At 49.4% G+C, this 22,422-nt stretch overlaps 1 protein-coding gene and 1 pseudogene across 2 annotated transcripts in view; both read left to right on the top strand.

The window, feature by feature from the left end:
* LOC147096424 (zinc-binding protein A33-like) lies at nt 1-6,193 on the top strand (annotated as a pseudogene). Its single transcript, XR_015074913.1, has 6 exons — nt 1-964; nt 1,492-1,587; nt 1,681-1,914; nt 4,091-4,113; nt 4,213-4,328; nt 5,520-6,193. The product of XR_015074913.1 is annotated as a zinc-binding protein A33-like (transcript).
* A 3,089-nt stretch (nt 6,194-9,282) lies between these two features.
* The window catches only part of LOC147096423 (E3 ubiquitin-protein ligase TRIM39-like), a 34,356-nt gene continuing 21,216 nt past the window's right edge, over nt 9,283-22,422 (top strand). The window contains exons 1-2 of the mRNA XM_085975199.1: nt 9,283-9,649; nt 10,528-10,710. Coding sequence (XP_085831325.1) covers nt 9,433-9,649; nt 10,528-10,710 — 400 coding nt within the window. The 5' untranslated portion in view covers nt 9,283-9,432. The remainder of the gene's footprint in view (nt 9,650-10,527; nt 10,711-22,422) is intronic.

The following is a 22,422-nucleotide window of genomic DNA, read 5'->3' as shown; positions in this document are numbered from 1 at the left end:
TTTGCGGCGATGATTTCGGTTGAAAGAGGCTCGCGCTCGGAACTGGCCGGTTGGGTTTAAATATTTATTTTTTAAGGGGAGTCAATGTTTGTCCTTGTGAGCGGGCGAGGTGTCTCCTGCTGTGATGTGCGTGTGTACAATAGGTCAGTGTGGGGGCAATATTTGCTCAGGTTGGGCTGTTTTCTCCCGAAGCCCAAGCCCGAAACTCTCCGGGAAACGGGGGGCGGGGCTGGGGAGGCGGCACTGCGCAGGCGCCGGGCTGGCAGTGCCTGCTGGGAGTTGTAGTCCAGTAATCTTCCCAGTGGCCGGCTCCTGCTCCTAATCTATGTTTCTCTGTTACCCCTCCTTTTCCCCTCTCCAGATTCCCAGTCTTAGTAAAATGCCCATTTGTCCCAGTCTGATGCTGGGTGCACCCTAAAATGTCACAGACTGCTTTTTCCCTTTGTTACTGCGATATTATTTCCTCCAGAATAGCACCTCGACTGTAAACCGGGGAGGCTCCGCCCACAGAAAGGTGACATCAGCAGGTTCAACCAGGAAGCACTGAAACTGAACATGGCCTCCAGACAGCAGGGGGAGGGTTGGACCCAGGATTTAAATTGTCAGGTCTGTCTGGATTTCTTCACTGATCCGGTAATACTGGAGTGTGGCCACAACTTCTGCCGCTCCTGTATCACACGGTGTTGGGCGAAGAAGCGGAGAAACACCTACCCGGAATGTCGAGAGGAGTTTCCGGGAAGAAACCTCAGGGTAAATCCGGCCTTAGCGAGTCTGGCCGAGAAAGCTCGAAAATTAAAGCTGAATCAGAAAGAGAAGGAAAGTAAACTTCACTGTGATGAACATCAGGAAGAACTGAAGCTGTTTTGTGAAACTGACATGAAACTGATCTGTGATTTGTATAGATGCGCGGGAACACAGAGAGCACCGGCCCATGCCCATTAAACAAGCTGTTAGAATCTACAAGGTAAGAAAGCATGAAGAAAGAAAGATTTGCATTTATATCGCGCCTTTCACGGCCAACGAACGTTTCAAAGTGCTTTACGGCCAACGAACGTTTCAAAGTGCTTTACAGCCAATGAAGTACTATTTGAAGATCAGTCACTGTTGTAATGTGGGAAACACGGCAGCCAATTTGCGCACAGCAAGCTCCCATAAACAGCAACGTGATAATAACCAGATAATCTGTTTTTGTGACGTTGACTGAGGGATAAATATTGGCCAGGACACTGGGGATAACTCCCCCCTGCTCTTCTTCGAAATAGTGCCTTGGGATCTTTTACATCAACCTGAGCGAGCAGGCGGGGCCTCGGACAGTGCAGCGCTCCCTCAGCACTGCACTGGAGTGTCAGCCTAGATTTATGGGCTGAAGTCCCTGGAGTGGGATTTGAACCCACAACCTTCTGAAAGGGAACAGATTTGATCACCTGATTATTTTGTCACATTTTCATGGTCTAACACTTTTATTCTGTGATTTTTCTCTCCCAATCCCAGGATCAGCTGAAATCTTCCTTAGATTCTCTCACAGAGAAGAAATCGGCGGTTCTGGAAATGGAATTAAAACAGAAACAGCAGATTTCCGCAGTTAGGGTAAGGTCTCCCTGCGCTGATTTTCTGGGATCTCGGTTAGTTTTGTTCCTTTTATCGCGGTACATTAATTATGTTTCACATTTCATTTGGTAGGAACAGTCGAGCAGTCTGCAGACCCGCATCACATCCGAGTTCGCTAAAATGCACCAGATTCTCAGTGAGAAAGAGCAGCGTTTGATGAGAGATCTCAGGGAACAAGAGGGGACGATTCTAAACACAATGGAGAAAAACCTTCGAGACATTCAAGATAATTTAAATTCTCTTCAGGAGAAACTCTCAAAGTTGCAGAAACAGATGGAGGAAAAAGACGGGCTGACATTTCTGATGGTGAGGATTATATTGCGGGTCAGTTCAGTGAACCTTCACACAGTCACAAAATAACTGATGAACACATAATTGGAGGTGGGATGCTAAGTTGAGAAGATGGTTAAGAAAGCATATGGGACACTTAGCTTTGTAAATGGGGGCATTGAATTCAAAAAGAAGGAAGCCATGCTAAACTTTTAGAAATCACTGGTTAGGCCTCAGCTGGAGGATTGTGTTCAATTCTGGGCACCACACTTTAGGAAAGATGTCAAGGCCTTGGAGATGGTACAAAGGAGGGTCACCAGGATGATACCAGGGATGAGATACTTCAGTTATGTGGAGAGATTGGAGAAGCTGGAATTGTTCAAATTAGAGCAGAGAAGGTTAAGGGGAGACCTAATTGAGGTTTTCAAAATTGATGGAGCAAATAAGGAAGAAACTGTTTCCTCTGGCGAGTGGGTCAGTAACCAGAGGTCATAGATTTAAAATAACTGGTAAAAGAACTAGAGGTGAAATGAGGAGAAATGTTTACAGACGGAGGGTTGTTAAGATCTGGGACACATGACCTGACAGGCTGGAGGAAGCAGATTCCATAGGAACTTTCAAAAGGCAATGGGACATGTACTTGAAGAGGCCTCATTTTCAGGGTTATGGGGAAAAGCTGGGGTGTGGGAATAAATTGGACAGCTCTTTCAAAGAGCCGGCACAGTCGAGATGGGCTGCATGGCCTCCTTCTGTGCTGTGATATTCTATGATTTTATTCTTTTATGGTAACTTTGAAATAAATGCAGCAGTTTCTGAAAATGCGAAACTGATTTAAACCGATTGTTTTGTCTATTCCGGGGCGGTTCTGCTGTTGTCGCCGAACTAACCGGCTCCCACACTGTCGGAAATGGCTTGCCGTGATCGTGACGGCACGTTTGTAATTATTTCTGTGTTGCCCAAATTTAATATTCACCGAGAACGCACATTGGAATCGAGTTACAGTTAAAATGTGTGGGTGGGTGTGTCTGGTGCGGTGGGTGTGAGAGTCACTGTGTCTGTGAGTGACACTGATGTTGAGTTCCAGTATCTGACACACAAATCAGGCTTTTCAACTACTTACAATCATAGAATCCCACAGCACAGAAGGAGGCCATTCGGCCCATCGTGTTTGTGTCGGCTCTTTGAAAGAGTTGACCTATTAATCTCGTTCACCTGGTCTTTCCCCATAGCCCAGAATTGTTTGTCCTTTTCAAGTATTTACCCAATTCCCTGTTGAAAGTTATTATTGAATCTGCTTCCACCACCCTTTGCAGTTGTGCATTCCAGATCCCGAAAACTTGCTGTGTAACAGAGTGTTTCCCCGTGTCGCCTCTGGTTTTTTGCCAATTATGATAAATCTGTGTCCTCTGGTTAGGACCGAGCTCTCAGTGGAAACAGGTTCTCCCCATTTACTCTATAAAAGCCTCTTATCATTTTGAGCACCTGTATTAAATCTTCCCTGAACTTTCTCTGCTCTAAGGAGAATAATCCCACCATCTCTAGTCTCACAACATCATTGAAGTCCCTCATTCCTGGTACCATTCTGGTGAATCTCTTCTGCACCCTCTCCAAGGGCTTGACATCCTTCTTAAAGTGTGGTGCCCAGAACTGGACACAATACTCCAGCTGAGGCCTAACCAGTGCGTTATAAAGGGTTGGCAGAACCTCTTTGCTTTTCTACTCTGTGCCAATATTTATAAAGCCAATGATCCCATTTGCTCCTTTAACAGCTTTATAAACTTGTCCTGCCACCTTAAACAATTTGTGTAAGTGATCCCGCGGGTCGCTCTGTTCCTGCACCGCCTTTAAAATTGTGTCCGTCAGTTTGTTGCCTCTCCTTGTTCTTCCTAACAAAATCCAGCACGTCACACTTCTCTGCATTAAATTTCACTGGTCTGTCTCTGTCCTCCTGCAGTCTGCCGCTATCCTCCTCACTGTTTACTACATTGCCAAGTTTTGTGTCTGCTGCAAAGTTGTCAATTATGCCTTGTATTCACAAGTCCAGGTCATTGATATATATCAAATAGAGCGGTTATTTCCTCTTTCTATCTGTGTGTCGGCAGCAGTGAAAATTCGGATTATCAGCAGCTTGTAACAATCTGGGTGTCATTTCCGCTGTCCGGATACAGACGCTCAGTCTCTGTCAACTCAGATTGTGTTTTATTTATTTCAGGAGGAAGCTTGTCGGAAGAGGAGGTAGGACATGCTCTTTACTGAAACTCTGCACAGTTTGGGAAAATAACTCAGAAAATTGTTCATGGACAATTTATAACATCAACTGTTTACTGTTTACAGGAGTAGTGAGGAATATAAAGTACTGTCAGTAGCAGATGGCGCCCTGTCTGTCGGAAAGTTCAACGGCCCTTTACAGTACACAGCGTGGAGAGAAATGATAGACGCCATTAACCCCGGTAAAACTCTTTTATATTCCTTTTCTTGATTTATAAATCCAGATGAGCAGAGACTGAACGGGCTCCCAGATCGTGGATTAAATGATCACATTGTCAGTTGTTAATCCACGGGATCGATGGGCTTCAGGAAGAATCATCTGTCTTGGACTGTGCCTGGTGTAGGTTCCAGTAGAAGGTGGATTCCTGCTCTGTGGGTGCTGGGGTCTCTGAGTTTGGGGGTTGCCTGGTTGCTCCAGTTTTGCTTGTATTCCTGGTCAGGGTGTTGGTCAACTCATGATGTGGGCCACAGCTTCCTCCTCAACTTCTTTATACTCTTGCTCCCACTTTTCTAGTTTCCCCCTTGAATTAGTTATTCTTCCCCCATTTTACCATTTATAGGCACTGCCCGATAGCATATAATCGACGGACAATGTGATCGCGCACGTTTTGCGCTCCCCTAGAGTTTCTCTCACCGATTCCTTATGCATTTTAAAGGCTCCTCCGCCCCCTGTCTCCTCCTCACCCCCAGACATCCTTTCCTACCCCGCCACCCCCCCGGCCGCTAACTACTCTTCCCCCCGGCAGACTCATTCCTCACCACCCCGCTGTCTCCACCCCCTGCTATTACCTCCCTTGATTTAACTCTTTCCCCTACCCGCGCTCTCTCGTTCACCCCACTGTGACTCTCCCTTCTTGCCGGTCTGTCTCCCCGCCATCTCCTCCTGCTACCGACTCCCCCATCTCCACCGTCTGCCCCCCCCCCCCACACGCCTCCATCCCTAGCGCCCGCCGTCTACACCCCTCTGCCGTCTACCCAACGTCTCCCATCTCCCCCACCCCGCTGCCTTCCCTGTCTCTTTTCCCCACCGCACCTCACCCCAGTCTCTTCACCCCATGGCGGCCTCTTCTCCCCACTCCTGCTGGGTCTTATGTGAGCTCTGCTGCAAGCCAGGCATGATAGGTGCCATTACTCACCCCGAATTTGTAGATTAGAACCGAGGACTATTTCTTGTGGTCCTCAGCATTATCTCCGGGCACTGCTTCCGCTGCAGCGCTGAGTCGGGGCTGAAATCGACAGGTCATAAACCCTGGAGTGACAGCAGATTCCATGAACACAACCCAGAGCCCGAGTGGTCACTTTAAATAGGAAAGAGTTTGAATAAATCACAGCAAGAAACTAAATCACTGACTGTTATTTTAACTTTCCCCCAGCTCCAGCCTCTCTGACTCTGGATCCGAACACAGCGAATCCCCGGCTCATCCTGTCTGAGGACCAGACCAGCGTGAGACTCGGAGACAAACAGCAGCCGCTCCCTGACACCCCGGAGAGGTTTGATTCCTGGCCCTGTGTCCTGGGATCGGAGGGATTCACATCAGGGAGACACTACTGGGAGGTGGAGGTGGGTAGCAAGACTGAGTGGGCTGTGGGAGTGACCCAACAGTCTGCCGGGAGGAAAGGGAGAATCGACCTGAGACCTCAGACAGGATACTGGATTGTGTGGCTGAGAACCGGAAGTGACAATTTTTCTGGCACCTCCCCTCACCGACCCCCCTCACCCCGAGTGTGGAGCCCCGGAAGATCGGGGTGCACCTGGACTATGAGGGCGGATAGGTGTCATTTTACAATACGGACAACATGTCCCATCTCCACACTTTCACTGAGAGAATCTTTCCCATCTTCAATCCGGGAGCGAATGACGGCGGGAAAAACTCTGCCCCGCTGACAATCTGCGGGGTTAAAGGTCACTAACGGGTCCATCCCATAATTTCACCCTGCCTCCTGCCAGCTGCAAACTGATGGGTGTCGGTCTCAGTCACAGGTGGTGCGGATGGTCCAAATGTCACCTGAGGTCAGGGCGACTACAACCCAGTGACAATGTCTTGTTGGTGAGATTTGTTTGTTTAATCGGTGCAGGGGAACAAACTCGTGGCAACTGCTCCAGAGACTCCTGTAACATTAAATAAAAACCTCAAGAACATCGAGAATCGTCGGAGCCCAGAGACAGAGGAGAATCAAAACACGGGCAGAAATACACCAAGGGAACCACAGACTCCAGCTGGGCAGGTAAAGGTAAAGAGGGGCAAGGGAGAGGAACTAGGGTGAGATAGAACACCAGTGGGAAGGACATGACAAAGGGACCATCCGAGACACGGCAAATTAAATAATACCCGAGGGAAGGAAAAAGTAAAAGGGGCACCAGATAGAAGTGAAATCAAAAGGGAACAGGAGGGAGTATCAGAAACATGGGAAAACGCAGGGGATGGAAATGGTCAGAACAGCACGGTGACATAGTGGTTAGCACTGTTGCCTCACAGCACCAGAGACCCGGGTTCGAATCCGGCCTCGGGCGACTGTCTGTGTGGAGTTTGCACATTCTCCCCGTGTTTGCGTGGGTTTTCTCCGGGTGCTCCTGTTTCCTCCCACAGTGCAAAGATGTGCGGGTTAGGTTGATTGGCTATGATAAATTGACCCTTAGTGTTAGGGGGATTAAATACTTGGGGTTACAGGGATAGGGTGGGATATGTGTTGGTGTAGGGGTTACGGGGATCGGGTGGGATATGTGTCGGTGCAGGCTCGATGGGCCGAAATGGCCTCTATCTGCACTGTGGGGTTTCTGTGATTCAAGCGTGTGGAGTGTTTAGAATAGAGAGTGGACAAGGCCATGTGAAGAGAAAAAGATTGGTGAAGTCAAGCGTAGGTCCCTTGCAGTCAGAATCAGGGGAATTAATAATGGGGAACAAAGAAATGGCAGACCAATTAAATACATACTTTGGTTCTGTCTTCACAAAGGAGGACACAAATAACCTCCCAGAGATGTCGGGGAACATAGGGTCTAATGAGAGGGAGGAATTGAAAGAAATCAGTATTTGTAGGGAAATGGTGTTAGGGAAATTGATGGGATTGAAGGCCAATAAATCCCCAGGGCCTGATAATCTACATCCTAGGGTACTTAAGGAAGTGGCCCTAGAAATAGTAGATGCATTGCTGGTCATCTTCCAAAATTCTATAGACTCTGGAAGAGTACCCATGGATTGGAGGGTAGCTAAAGATACCCCACTATTCAAAAAAGATGGTAGAGTTCATTATAAAAGATGTAATAGCAGAGCACTTGGAAAACAGTGACAGGATCGGACAAAGTCAACATGGATTTCCAAAAGGTAAATGGTGCTAGACTAATCTACTGGAATTTTTTGAGGATGTAACTGGTAGAATAGATAAGGGAGAACCAGTGGATGTGGTGTATTTGGACTTTCAGAAGGCTTTTGATAAGGTCCCGCATAAGAGATTAGCGTGTAAACTTAAGGCACATGGGATTGGGGGCAAGGTATTGACTTGGATAGAGAACTGCTTGGCAGACAGAAAGCAAAGAGTTGGAATAAACGGGTCTTTTTCCGAGTGGCAGGCAGTGATTAGTGGGGTACCACAGGGACCGGTCCTAGGACCCCAGCTATTCACAATATGTATTAATGATCTAGACGAGGGAAATAGATGTAATATCTCCAAGTTTGCAGACGACACAAAGCTGGGTGGGCGTGTGTGCTGTGAGGAGGATGCCGAGAAACTCCAGTATAATTTGGACACGTTGGGTGATTGGGCAGAAGCATGGCAGATGCAATATAACGTGGATAAATGCGAGGTTATCCACTTTGGTGTCAAAAACAGGAAGGCAGATTATTATCTGAATGGCAATAGATTGGGAGAAGGAAGTGCAATGAGACCTGGGTGTCCTTGTGCACCAGTCGCTGAAGGTAAGCATGCAGGTGCAGCAGGTGGTTAAGAAGGCAAATGGTATGTTGGCTTTCGTAGCGAGAGGGTTCGAGTATAGGAACAAGGATGTACAGGGCCTTGGTGAGACCACATCTTGAGTATTGTGTGCAGTTTTGGTCTCTTTTTATCTGAGGAAGGATGTTCTTGCCATGGAAGGAGTGCAGCGAAGATTCACCAGGCTGATACCTGGGATGGCAGGAATGACGTATGAGGAGAGATTGGGTCGATTGGGCTCATACTCGCTGGAGTTTAGAAGAATGAGAGGGGATCTCATTGAAATGTATAAAATTCTGACAGGAGTGGACAGATTAGATGCAGGAACGATGTTCCCGATGGCCGGGGAGTCCAGAACCAGGGGTCACAGTCTAAGGATAAGGGGTAAGCCATTTAGGACAGAAATGAGTAGGAATTTCTTCACTCAGGGAGTGGTGAACCTGTGGAATTCTCTACCACAGAAGGCAGTAGAGGCCAATTCATTAAATATATTCAAGAAGGAGTTAGATATATTTCTTAAGGCTAAAGGGATCATGTGCTTAAAATCAATCCCAGTCACTTACAGCATGTGAGATTGCCGGGGGAATCACCTAACCATCTCCATTCTGGCCAGGAATAGCGGCGTCTCTATACGCAGCCCTGAAAATCTCGCACCTTTAGTAGAGGCCAGGGAGCAAGGTGTTCAACTTTACATCATCCAGGAAAACCTAAACGGGAGGTTATGTGATTGTGGGGTGGGGGGTGCAGCTTTGCAAATAATGGGGAGCAAAACCCCTTTTGATTTGATTTGATTTGATTTTTTGTAAAATTGTACATGTTGAGTAAAGTCACTGGTGTTTGCCTTCCCCCCCCCCCCCCCCCCCCCACAAATGTGTAGCCTCATCAGACCCTAAACACTGAGACAACACTTCCAGTTGTGAAAACCGAGGATCCTCCGACACCGCCATGCACATTCGGGGACATTCTCAAGCCGCCGCTGAATGCGGTTCAGCTCAATGTGGTAAAAACGGAAAATGGGACCTCGCCAGTGAAACAAGGACCAGCAAGTAAATGACATTCTTTTAAAGTGTGAATTAAACTTTTATAAAAAAAAAAAAAAAAAAAAGATTCTTTGAGTGCAACTCGGTCTTATTCTCCGAAAGAATACTTTGCGTTCTGGCCCCAACAGTTCCACTCTCCAGGTTAGCCGGGCTAACCAGTTGTGTCTACTGTTTTGCGCCCGCCCCCCCCCCCCCAGTGCTGTCCTGAGAGTTGGGTCAGACTACCGATGAGGTTTGCCTGCCAGAATCTAAATGGTTGCCTTTGTACGGGAGAAGAAAGTGCTACACCATATATCAGAGGAATGAATGCTACTGCCAGGGAATGGAACTTGCTATCACTTGTATCGAACCTTGGTTAGACCACATCTGCAGCACTCTGGACCGTTCTGGTCTCCATCTGATCAACAGGGAGACGGAGCCACTGGAGAAGGTGCAACAAAGGTGTTCACTAGAAATGAGACCTGGCCTGAGAGGTTCTACCCATCAGGACAGACTGAACAGGCTGGAGCTCTTTTCAGTAGAAAAGAGAAGGCTGAGGGGTGAGCTGGTCTTTGAGATTATGAAAGGGTTTGATCGGGTAGACGTAGCGAACATGTTTCCACTTGCGGGTGAGACCAGAACTCGGGGGCCATAAATATAAGCTAGTCACTAATAAATCCAATAGGGAATTCAGGAGAAACTTCTTTCCCCAGAGAGGGGTGAGAATGTGGAACTCGCTACCACAGGGAGTGGGTGAGGTGAAGAGCATTGATGCAGTTAAGGGGAAGCTGGATAAACACATGAGGGGGAAAGGAATAGAAGGATATGTTGATGGGTGAGATGAAGGAGGGTGGGAGGAGGCTCGTGTGGAGCATAAACCCCCGCACGGACCTGTTGGGCCGAATGGCCTGTTTCTGTGCTGTTAATACTATGTAATTAAGTACAGATAGCAGAGTAAAGCTCCTTCTACTGTCCCTCAACAGTGTGCCTCAGGCCCTGCTGCATAAGAGCATCTACAACAGCTCTTGCAGGGCCTCAGCCTGATGTTCCAATTGGTGTTGAATTAGGGGCCGTTATATGCAGTCAGCCGCTATGCAAACTGTGATTGATACAGATAAACCGACTTCGCACACGGCCTTTCATTATTCTGAATTAGCAGATGAATTTTGTGAATTAAGGAATAATTCTTTAGCCCTTTTCATCATGCTAAAATGTACCCGGTGGCGTTTTAGGTATTACAAAAAGCGCTGCGTTGATTTAAAGTGTTGCGCAGTCCAGTAGTTGTGTTTTCATTGGATAATGGGGTATTACCCTGTTGCAGTCCGATGCCTGGTGCTGAGATCAGACGGGCAGCAGCAGGAGTTGGATGCGTGTGTTCCGTAAACATCGGGCAGTGTGTCCCCTGCTATAATTTCACTTTGTTTCTCCTTCGCTCCAGTACAAGCCACCACGACTACCAAGGCCAACAGCATCCTGTGCAGCAAGCCGACCATCCAGCCCAAACCGGTTGTCATGACTACGTTGCCTACCGCGCCGAGCGCCAGCCCGGCAAAGACCATCATTCTTCAGTCGGTGCAGACCGGTCAGCCGCAGAGTCTGCCATTAAAGCAAACCATTCCAGGTACACGTCTGCTGCCTTTTTAAAAAACAATTATTCCAAGAGCTTTCTTTCATAGACGTCCTCCTTCCCTTGGGCTTTTTGGAGAGCCGGGGGTGCAAGCAGACGGACTGCGTAAAGTTTCCTCGCTCAGCAAGTGGAAGCTGGGATTGCAAATCTCGCAGTAACCCCAAGGGCTGCTTTCTCTTTCCACTGATTGGGTTCTAGAATCGTACAGCACAGAAGGAGGCCATTTCGGGCCCATCGTGCCTGTGCCGGCTCTTCAAAAGAGCGATCCAATTAGTCCCACTCTCCTTTGCCCTTTCCCCATAGCCCTGCAAATGTTCTTCCCTTCAAGTATTCATCCCTTTTGAAAGTTATTATTGAATCTGCTTCCTCCACCCTTTCAGGCAGTGCATTCCAGATCATCGTAACTCGCTGCGTTAAAATAAATAAAATCCCATCTCCCCCTCTGGTTCTTTTGCCAATGACCTTCAGTCTGTTCTCTGGTTACTGACCCTCCTGCCACTGGAAACAGTTTCTCTTTATTTACTCTGTCAAAGCCCTTCATGATTTTGAACACTTCTATGAAATTTCCTCTTCACCTTCTCTGCTCTCAGGAGAACAACCCCAGATTCCCCAGTCTCTCCACATAACTGAAGTCCCTCATCTCTGGTACCATTCTGGTAAATCTCATCTGCATCCTCTCCAAGGCCTATTCCCTAAAATTTAGAAGGTTAAGGGGTGATTTGATCGAAGTTTTCAAGCTATTAAGAGGAACAGAGAGGGTAGATCGAGAGAAACGATCTCCGCTGGTTGGGGAGTCTAGGACTAGGGGATAGAGTCTAAAAATTAGAGCCAGACCTTTCGGGAGTGAAGTTAGGAAACACTTCTACACACACAGGGTGGTAGAAGTTGGGAATTCTCTTCCGCAAATGGCAATTGATGCTCGGTCAATTAATTTTAAATCTGAGATTGAGAGATTTCTGTTAATCAAAGGTATTCAGCAATATGGGGCAAAGGTGGGTTTATGGAGTTAGGCCACAGGTCAGCCATGATCTCATTGAATGGCGGAACAGGCTTGAGAGGCTCAGTGGCCTCCTCCTGTTCCTGCAAGACGTGTAAAGGGACTCCAGTATAGTAAGCCAAATATATCGGGGCCGACTCACTCGCCCTTTGATAACATGGCACGGCCTGTAGAACATCCCAGCTTCCTCTTGTAATGCAAGGTTGCCGGTTAACACAACGTATTGCTGGCTGTGATGGCAGATACTTACACACCCAACCCAGGCAATGACTATCTCCAACAAGTGAGAGTCTAACCACCTCCCCATGACATTCAACGGCATTACCATCGCCGAATCCCCCACCATCAACATTCTGGGGGGTCACCATTGACCAGAAACTTAACTGGACCAGCCAGATAAATACTGTGGCAACGAGCAGGTCAGAGCTGGGTGTCTCACCTCCTGACTCCCCAAAGCCTTTCCACCATCTACAAGGCACAAGTCAGGAGTGTGATGGAATAATCTCCACTTGCCTGGATGAGTGCAGCTCCAACAACACTCAAGAAGCTCGACACCATCCAGCACAAAGCAGCCCGCTTGATTGGCACCCCATCCACCACCTTAAACATTCACTCCCTCCACCACCGGTGCACCGTGGCTGCATTCTTTGTGGCAGCCATTTTGTTCCACTCCTGTGTGAGAGAGAGAGATTTGGAGAGAGACAAAGGGAGAGAGCTTTCTGCTTTGACTCAGTGCTCGCACAGGTACTTCTGGCTTCAGGCCAGAGCTTTGCAACTGGTTTTAACTTTCAGTGCCATAGCCTTGAGCCGCCACATATAATGGGGGCTGCAATAGGTGGAAACGTTGGGTTTCTGCATTGCATTCAAGGGGCTCAGACGCTGAGAGAGAGTGCCAGTCATGGCCAGATGGAGAAGGGCCAACAGGCGTCGGCACAGGAGGCCTTACCCACCCAGGGTATACCGCCAGCAGTTCTCATATCTCAACATGTCTGAGGAGCAGTGTGTTCGGAGGCTGCGATTCAGAAGGGAGGTGGTCACTGAGATCTGCCACCTGCTTCAGAGAGATCTGCAGCCACAGCTGAGGAGCAGGACGTCTGTCGGTGGCAGTGAAGGTGACAGTGGCTCTCAACTCCTATGCCACCGGCTCCTTCCAATCCGCTACTGGGGACATTGCCAATATCTCCCAGTTCGCGGTACATTGCTGCATCCGCCAGGTGATGAATGCCCTCTTCCATGACCCCGGACAAGCAGCAAGAGCGTGCAATGGGATTTGCAAGAATAGCGGGCTTCCCCATGATCCAGGGCGCCATTGACTGCACGCATGTGGCTTTGCGGGCACCTCTACAGAATGCCGAGGATTACTGCAACCGGAAGGGCTACCATTCGCTCAGCGTCCAGTTGGTGTGTGACCACAGGCAGCTCATACTAGCTGTCAATGCTCGCTTTCCAGGCAGCAGCCACGATGCCTTCATCCTGCGCCAGACTTCCGTGGCAGACATTTTCGAAGCCCCACTCACCCAGGAGGCTGGCTTGTCGGGGACAAGGGCTATCCTTTGTGCACCTGGCTGATGACCCCGCTCCGTGCGCCCAGCACCCCTGCTGAAGAACGATACAATGACAGCCATCAAGCGACCAGGAACATCATTGAGCACACAATCGGCGTGCTGAAGCAACGGTTCCGCTGTCTGGACCATTCCGGAGGAGCCCTACAGTACTCGCCTGAGCGAGTCTCCCATTTCGTTGTCGTGTGCTGCATGCTGCACAACCTGGCTATCCTCAGGACTCAGCCACTGCCAGCAGACATTGGAGGACCACCGGAGGAGGAGGAGCACCAAGACTGGAGGGAGACACAAAGTGCAAGGGCCGTCCGTCGGCGGATTATTGCAAGTCGGTTCTAGGCCCCCTCTCAGGGAATGGCTTGTGCCATTGAAAGAACATGAATGGAGCCGCTCCGCAAACCCTCAGCCGGTCATGGCAACAAATAGTTCAAAGTGCAAACATGGACAATCTGAATAAAGACAATTTTTTATTTTACAAACTCTGTGCCCTTCCCACATGAGAAACAAATAGAGAGAAACCCCCCAAAAAACAGTCAGACACATAACTGGCTCTCTCAACCTGGAGAAAATGAAAAAAACAGTTAAACAAAAATGACCATGATCCTCGGCCTTCATATAAAAAAAAACATTTTGCCACACCGTCTACTTTTTCGCCTGCGAGGGTGGTCCGCCTCGGTTGCGCAATTTGCTCCTTCCCGCTCTGCAGCTCCTCAGTGGGACCCCAGTGGCTGCAGCAAGGCTGGGGGAAGGCTGCTGAGGGTCAGATGGTGAGTCGGCAGATGCCCTTGGGGGACGGCCTGGACCAGCTCTGGGCCTGGAGGGCCCGGCTGCTGACTGCTCCAACTGCTTGGGCGGCAGCAGTCTGTCCTACGGGTGGTGGCAGCTACAGTGGAGGAGTGACAGTGTTGGCAGCAGGCATGTTGCCAACCTGACAGAGCACAGGCACTCCCTGGTCGGCCGATACACTGGCACTCGCACGGGCCAGCACTGAAGCATGCGCAGCAATCTGCTGAAGCACAGACTGCTGGGCTGCTGCGGCGCGGCGAGGGCCCCGGCGATTCCTGGCCGATCCAGCGAGGGTGGCAGCAGTTAGTGCCCGTGTGGCCCTGATCTGTGTCTGCATCAGACCAGCCAGTGATTGCATGGCACAACTAAGCACTTGGCTGGAAGCCGTCTGTGCTGCCCCGAAGTCCTGCAGACTCCTGGCCTGTGCTGCCCCGAAGTCCTGCAGACTCCTGGCCTGTGCTGCCCCGAAGTCCTGCAGACTCCTGGCCTGTGCTGCCCCGAAGTCCTGCAGACTCCTGGCCTGTGCTGCCCCGAAGTCCTGCAGACTCCTGGCCTGTGTTGCCCCGAAGTCCTGCAGACTCCTGGCCTGTGCTGCCCCGAAGTCCTGCAGACTCCTGGCCTGTGTTGCCCCGAAGTCCTGCAGACTCCTGGCCTGTGCTGCCCCGAAGTCCTGCAGACTCCTGGCCTGTGTTGCCCCGAAGTCCTGCAGACTCCTGGCCTGTGCTGCCCCGAAGTCCTGCAGACTCCTGGCCTGTGTTGCCCTGAAGTCCTGCAGACTCCTGGCCTGTGCTGCCCCGAAGTCCTGCAGACTCCTGGCCTGTGTTGCCCTGAATTCCTGAACACTCCTTGATAGTGACTCTATGGAGTCAGGCATCCTTGCCACTGCAGCCATGAGCTTAATGTGCCTGCGCTCAGCCTGGGCACCCATTTCACCAAGGAGCCGCACCTCCTCTGCGCTCACCGTAGCAGGACTGGAGGCCGCACTCACCCTCCGGGGAGAAGGCTGCCGAGCTTCCCCACCCCTCCTGCGTTGCTGCAGCCCGCTGGGCCCCGGAGCTTCACCGTCATCAGACCCTTCCCCCCCCCCTGCTCCCCACCAGGGAAGACAGCTGAGGTTGGCACTGATGGGCTGGCTTCCTCTTCCTCCTCCTCGCCTTCTGACTCCGTCCCAATGGCAGCTTGAGGGCCCGCCTCCTCACCTGGCGATTCAGCATCTGAAAGCAGGGAGGCACAGGAGTTGCTAGGGAGGCATAAGTGCTGCAATGCACTGTATTGGTTCGACAGTGGCAAAGGATGCTGGTGTGAGGCACAAGTGGAAAGAGAGAGGTCAAAAAGGTGATGACCTTATCATTGCTGTCCAGAACGGGGCCAATCAGCCGGCCTCCCATTATCCGCTCCCCTCGCTGCTCCGGTCTTTAAGGTCAGGACGGCCTCCCCCGGTCCGTCGCTGCTGCCTCCGATTATGGGCCAGCTTGACCTGCAAGAGAAAGGATGGCCTCTGAGTACAATGTCAAGCCCTGATCTTGCCTGTACTGTCTCCCATGGTGGAATAGCCCTGACAGTGTCAAGCCCTCATCTTGCCTGCACTGTCTCCCATGGTGGAATAGCCCTGACAGTGTCAAGCCCTGATCTTGCCTGCACTGTCTCCCATGGTGGAATAGCCCTGACAGTGTCAAGCCCTGATCTTGCCTGCACTGTCTCCCATGGTCGAATAGCCCTGACAGTGTGTAAAGTGGTGAATGTGCATGTGATTTTCATGAGAGTCCCATAGCTGTTGGATGAGGGCTGGGCATTGGGGCTTTCAGGACCCTTTGGCCGTAAAGTGAGGTGCCCATGCAGGGCTGAAGAGGATACTGGAAAGGGTACTCACCCTGACAACCCGAGTGAGGTCGTTGAACTTTTTTCTGCACTGCCTGGGTGCCCTGGGGACCAAGCTGCTGGAGGTCACTTTGTTCGCCACCTCCCTCCAGGCTTTTCTGTACTCGCTGGGCAGCGGCCTCCTGCCACTGTCAGGGAAGAGGACAGGTCGCCTGCGCTCCACTGCGCCAACCTGAAGCTTCAAGGCACCCTCGCTGAAGCGCTGTGCTCGCTCCCTGGCCTTCTCCATAGTCGTGGGCGTAGCGTTCTTGAAGCAGCTCTGTTTAGGCCTAGATTCAGGGCTGCTGTGTACAGGGCATGGGTGCAATCCAAGTCGACCCTCCTCCTTTAAGAGCTGACCGGCGCCAGCGTGTCTGCCTCGATCAATAACTCGCCGCACCTGCGCTGCGCCCGCCCTCGGTGGTAGCGCCTCAGCTCGCCGGCTTAGCGCCTTATGATAGTCGTGCACCACCTGCTTTAGCGCAGCAGCAACCTCTTTGGGCGATGCAACTCAATTTCGGCGAAGGTGGCACTAAGTTGCGCCGGCCGCTAAATTTAGCGAACGCCCGGCTGTAGCGCCCCAAATGTGGCGATACTGAATTCCTAGGCCAAAATATCACGGATAGTATCTTTCAGTACTAATTAGTTGCAAAGGAATGCGGTTAAAAGCGGGCCCCGATGGAGTTAGTGTTATTCACGCACCAAATCCATCTTCTAAAAAGCATCAACTGGTCAGCTGAAAATGTCAGCTCCCCGAACATGACCAACACAGGGACCCTCAGATGAACCACAGCCTCCAGAACCCATCGATACTTTGCACACTTCAGCAACAGGAAACACCGCCCTTCCCAGCTGAACCTATCCTCCTCTACAATACTCATCTCCTGATCCATCTCCATCTTGTGTGTCAAACTCATGTCCGTGACCAAGGTCAGGACAGGAAGCCTGGGAGCGAGGCTTTCTCTGCCTGTTGAGGGAGGAGTGGTGAGGGGTATAGAGTTAGCTGGTGCTCACTGTGGACTTGGGGAGCAAGCACTGGATTGCAATCCATTTCCTGAAAGTGTCACCAAGGCTTATTCTCTCAATTTGTTGTATCCGTGTGTTAATGGAGACACGGAATGCAGGAGTAGGTTTCACAGGTGTTTACTGAACAAAGTCTGGAGGTGAACTAACAGATACAAGACACTATACAGGCTTATATAGCCCGAGTGGCCATTACCGGCATTACAGTATACAGGGGCTCTTAAAGGCACATACACCACAATTCCTCCCCTTTTAGACAACCAGTACATAATATTTTAAGTAATCATTAATTAACATATTACAAGAATAATAATCTACACATTTGCTGCAGTTAATCAATTATAAGTCAGTCTCTCTGGAGGCTTCCTGACTCGGTCCAGATAACGCCTCGGTGGTGTAGTAGGTTTTGGTGGTGTAGTAGGTTCTTTTGGCAAGGTCGATTTGGCTTGACTGCCAGTGTCGGGTTCATCTGGTTCCAGTATCACCGGATCGGAGGTAGATACTATGGGTATCTCTGCTTCATCATTAGGCATATAGAGTTGTGGTGTAGGTTGTCCCTTTTCGGAGGACTCTATGATCTGGTCAGCATGGCGCCTCATTATGCTTTCTCCAATGTCCACGGTATACATCAGCGGTCCTAGTCGTGTGCAAATAGTTCCAGGCTGCCATTTCTCGGTACGGTAGTCCCGGGCCAAAACTTGTTGACCTATCTGGAAGGTTCTAGTTGGCCTTTCATTCATGCCTTGAAATTGCCGGTTCTCCACGTCCCTTCTGATGTTTGGCTTGATCAAATCCAGCCGGCATCTTAGGCTTCTATTGAAGAACATCATGGCGGGAGTTTGGTTTGTAACCACATGTGTTGCATTCCTGTATGCAAACAAGAAGTTATCTACCTTGTGCTGAAGTTTTATGTCTTCATTACCCATGGCTTTTATGGCCTTCTTGAAGGTCTGGACAAACCTTTCAGCTAATCCATTGGTGGCGGGATGGTATGGGGCAGACGTGTAGTGCTTAATCCCATTGTTTTTTAAGAACTTCCTGAATTCTTCGGACACAAATTGCAGTCCATTATCAGAACAGATCTGTTCAGGCAGCCCATTCCTGATGGATGTAGAGAGGCTTGTGGTGGGGCGTTTTGGACCTTCTGGCATCCTAGGCAGCTCTTGGTCATTTCTTCGATGTCTCCATCAATACCTGGCCACCACACAAACGCTCTGGCTAGGTTCTTCATTTTCACTCCACCCAGATGCCCCTCCTTTAGCACTTTATCCTGGAGTTTGGGTGGAATCACCACTCTAGATCCACACATCAAGGTTCCTCGGCACACTGACAGCTGTTCTCTTCTTTGCGAGAATGCTGGCAACAGTGGTTCGCCATGTGCTGGCCATCCCTTCACCGTTAAATCGTAGACTCGTGAGAGAGTCGGGTCATTCCTTGTTTCCTTTTCAATGGCAGAATTTGTTACTGGTAGACATTCCACTATGGTAGAGTGGAACATCTCCACTGGGTCTACGGTAGGTGCCTCTTCTACCGTTGGCAACGGTAGGCGCGATAAACCGTCAGCATTCCCATGCTGTTTTGATCCTTTGTATTCTATGTCATATTGGTGTGCCCCTAGGAAAAGGGACCACCTCTGTAGCCTTTGCGCTGTCATAATGGGAACACCCTTTTTAGGGTTGAATATGGAGACGAGGGGTTGATGGTCAGTCAACAAGGTAAATTTTTGTCCGTGTAGGTAATGGTTGAATTTCTTCACTCCCCATACCAGGCTAAGTGCTTCCCTGTCGATCTGGGCATATGTAAGAAGTCACACAACACCAGGTTATAGTCCAACAGCTTTATTTGAAATCACAAGCTTTCGGAGCACTGCTCCTTCTTCAGGTGAAGTGGAGAAATGCATAAAGACACAGCTTATATAGTCAGAGAATCATATCAGATGTTTACAGGTAACCTTTCCAACTGCCATTTATCACACCTCGGCAGAGAGATAATCACACCATTCACACCTTTGACTGCTGTGATTATCTCTCTGCCGAGGTGTGATAAATGGCAGTTGGAAAGGTTACCTGTAAACATCTGACATGATTCTCTGACTATATAAGCTGTGTCTTTATGCATTTCTCCACTTCACCTGAAGAAGGAGCAGCGCTCCGAAAGCTTGTGATTTCAAATAAAGCTGTTGGACTATAACCTGGTGTTGTGTGACTTCTTACATTTGTCCACCCCAGTCCAACTCCGGCATCTCCACACGATCTGGGCATAGTTACGCTCAGCTGAGTTCAATGAGCGTGACGCAAAAGCTATCGGCCGCTCCGAGCCATCAGGGAATCTATGCGATAATACCGCTCCTACGCCGTAAGGGGATGCATCGCACGCCAGTCTGATTGGCAGTGATGGGTTGTAATGAGCCAAAACTTCTTTGGACATGATTAAGCCTTTGCATTTATGGAAGGCACGTTTACAGTCTTCGCTCCATTTCCAAATTACTCCCGTTTGTAGCAGTTCGTTAAGAGGGTGCAGAAGAGTTGACAAGTTCGGTAAAAATTTATGATAGTAATTTATCAATCCCAGGAACGACCTTAATTGTGAGACATTTTCAGGTGCTGGGGCTTTTATGACCGCTTCAATTTTTTCAGGTGACTTATGCAACCCTTTCTCGTTAATTATGTGGCCACAATATGATATTTGTTTCTGGAAAAATTCGCACTTGGGGCGATTTGCTCGTAGGCCCCGTTCTTTCAGCCTAGTGAGCACCTGCTCCAAATTGGCACGGTGCTCGTTGTCGTTTTCTCCTGTTACAAGGATGTCGTCTAGGTAGCATTGAGTCCCCGGAATCCCTTGCAGGACTTGCTCCATAGCTCTTTGCCAGATAGCTGGAGCTGATGCTACTCCGAAAACCAGTCGATTGTACTGGTACAGGCCTTTGTGTGTATTTATCGTGAGATACTTTTTAGAGGCCTCTTCAACCTCCATCTGTAGATATGCCTGAGCCAAGTCAATTTTGGTGAAACGTTTCCCTCCGGATAGTGAGGCGAAAATATCTTCTATCCTCGGAAGAGGATACTGTACCATGTGAAGAACCGGGTTTACAGTCACCTTGAAGTCCCCACAGATGCGAATTTTTCTCTGTTCTTCAGATTTATCATTATTCAACGTTTTCTTCATGACCGGGACGATGGGTGTTGCCCACTTGCTCCAATCTATCTTGGATAATACGCCTGCCTTTTCCAAATTCTCCAGCTCTGCCTCGACTGCTGGACGAATTGCGTATGGCACCGGCCTTGCCTTAAAAAACTTGGGAATATCCGCATCTTCCACTTTTATTGAGGCGGTGACGCCTTTCAAGGTTCCTAGTTCCTGTTGAAACACTTCCTTGGCGTTGGCCAAGATGTCTTTTAATCGTTCAGGTATGACGTCATCATTTTTTTTCTTACTGGTCACCGTCAGTGCCTGAATGGAGTGCCAGTCTAAACGTATCTTCCTGATCCATTCACGTCCCAACAGCGGTGGACCACCATCTTGCAGAACGTATAAATACAACTTCTGTATTTCCTTGCCGTTGTATACAACAGGCACCTTTATTTTCCCTTTGGGGTATACTTTCTGCCCCGTATATGTTTTCAAGATAATGGATGTGTCTTTCAACGGTATATGCGGAAATAGCCGCTCGTAATCCCGTCGACTTATGACGGTCAGAGCTGATCCTGTATCTAGCTCCATTTTAACTGGGGACCCCGCTATCGTGAGGGTAACCCAAATGGTCTGGTAATCTTCTTTGGCAATTACATTATGTAATTTGAGACAGCTTAGTCTCTTGTTTTCGGAGTCGCTGTCGCTCTTCTGGTCTTCGGAGCTACTCTCCGTCATCATTTGTACCTTTCTGTACTTTTATTGATTTTTTCTTTCCTGTCCGTGGATTTTTTTTGTCCAGATCGGCATACCAGTGCAATGTGTCCAATCTTTCCGCATTGCCTGCATGCTTTGTCCTTGAACCAGCAGTCCCTCTGGTCATGGGTGGATCTGCCGTAGCGATAACATCTCTCTCAACCCTGTGTCATTTCATGGGTGCCGAAGTCCTGTGTCTTTTGTTGTATCTCTGCAGCTCCTCTCGCGGCCGCTTTGTATGATACAGCCATACTGAAAGCCTTGTCCAGTGTTAAATCTTTTTCAGAAAGCAGCCTTTTCTGTGTTCCTTCACTTAGGAGACCGCAGACGAATTTGTCTAGAAGATAATCTGCTAGTCCTGCCCCGAATTGGCAGTGCTTTGATAGCTTTCTTAATTTGGTGAGGTAATCAGCGTTACTTTCATTCTTGTGTTGATTCCTCTTGAAGAATTTGAATCGTTCCGCTATAAGCAGCAGTGTTGGGTTTAAGTGCTCCTGTAGGGTATCAACAATTTCTTTAACATTCTTGACCTTTGGTTTGGCTGGAGTGATTAAGTTTCGTAACAGCCGTATATCTTTGCGCCCATTAGATTTAGAAGTACTGACGCTTTTTTTTCATTTTCTATTCCATTTGCGGTGCAATATGCCTCCGCTCTTTCCACATATGTGGTCCAATCTTCTATCTCGTTATCAAAAGCATCAATATTGCCAGACTTAGGCATCCTAGAAAAAAAATGGCGCTTCCCGCGCTTTTCTTTCTTTTCTGCAGAAAAGATATGGCGCTTCCCGCACTTCCCCGCCGCTGCTGCCGATGACAACGCTGTTTCCCGCGGGTTTCCGTTCTTTTTATTTATTTATTTACAGTTGGAGACTCGTTCCCGCCGGACTCTCTCTCTAGGTCTGAACGCTGACCTGCTCGCAGCGCCGGCCGTCTCCCGAGTGCTCCCTCCCCGTCTGTTACTGCTTGCCTCTGCCTTCGCTGCTTGGCCTAGCTGCAGAGCCAGCAGCTGGAGCCCCAGCCCGACGCCCAGGAAGGATTATTGCAGTACCTGCCACCAGCTTGGCTAGCTGGTGAACCCACAGCTTTTTCTTTTTCTTGATTTTCTTCAACTTTGGACGCCAGAGGAATCGATGTCCTTGAGGTGCTGCCAAATTGCAGGTAAGCCCGTTTCCAATTCGTCGCCACTGTTGTGTCCGTGTGTTAATAGAGACACTGAAGACAGGAGTAGGTTTCACAGGTGTTTACTGAACAAAGTCTGGAGGGGAACTCACTGATACAACACAATATACAGGCTTATATAGCCCGAGTGGCCATTACCGGCATTACAGTACACAGGGGGTTCTTAAAGGCACATACACTACAGTGGGGACACCTCATTCAGGACACAGAACTGAAGCTTCACTTTGGGTTCTCCTGTTATTCGAGATTCTTTAGGATGGAGCGGCCTCCTTCTCCAGGAATGCGTGTCTCAGAGTAATGGGAAGGTTCCTATTGATTAGTGTGACTATCCTCTGCTCTTGGGTCAGTAGAAAGCGGCCAGCATTGGTCCCACCCACTCACTCACAAACTTGGTGTGTTCTGAGGGTGGTGAGGAGGATC

This window comes from Somniosus microcephalus, unplaced genomic scaffold, assembly GCF_052327205.1.
Source record: "Somniosus microcephalus isolate GS21.2 unplaced genomic scaffold, FLI_Smic_1.0 unresolved_chr1, whole genome shotgun sequence".
Classification (NCBI taxonomy): Eukaryota; Metazoa; Chordata; class Chondrichthyes; order Squaliformes; family Somniosidae; genus Somniosus; species Somniosus microcephalus.
Note: the sequence above shows the minus strand (reverse complement) of the source record. Positions and strands in the feature narration are given on the sequence as shown.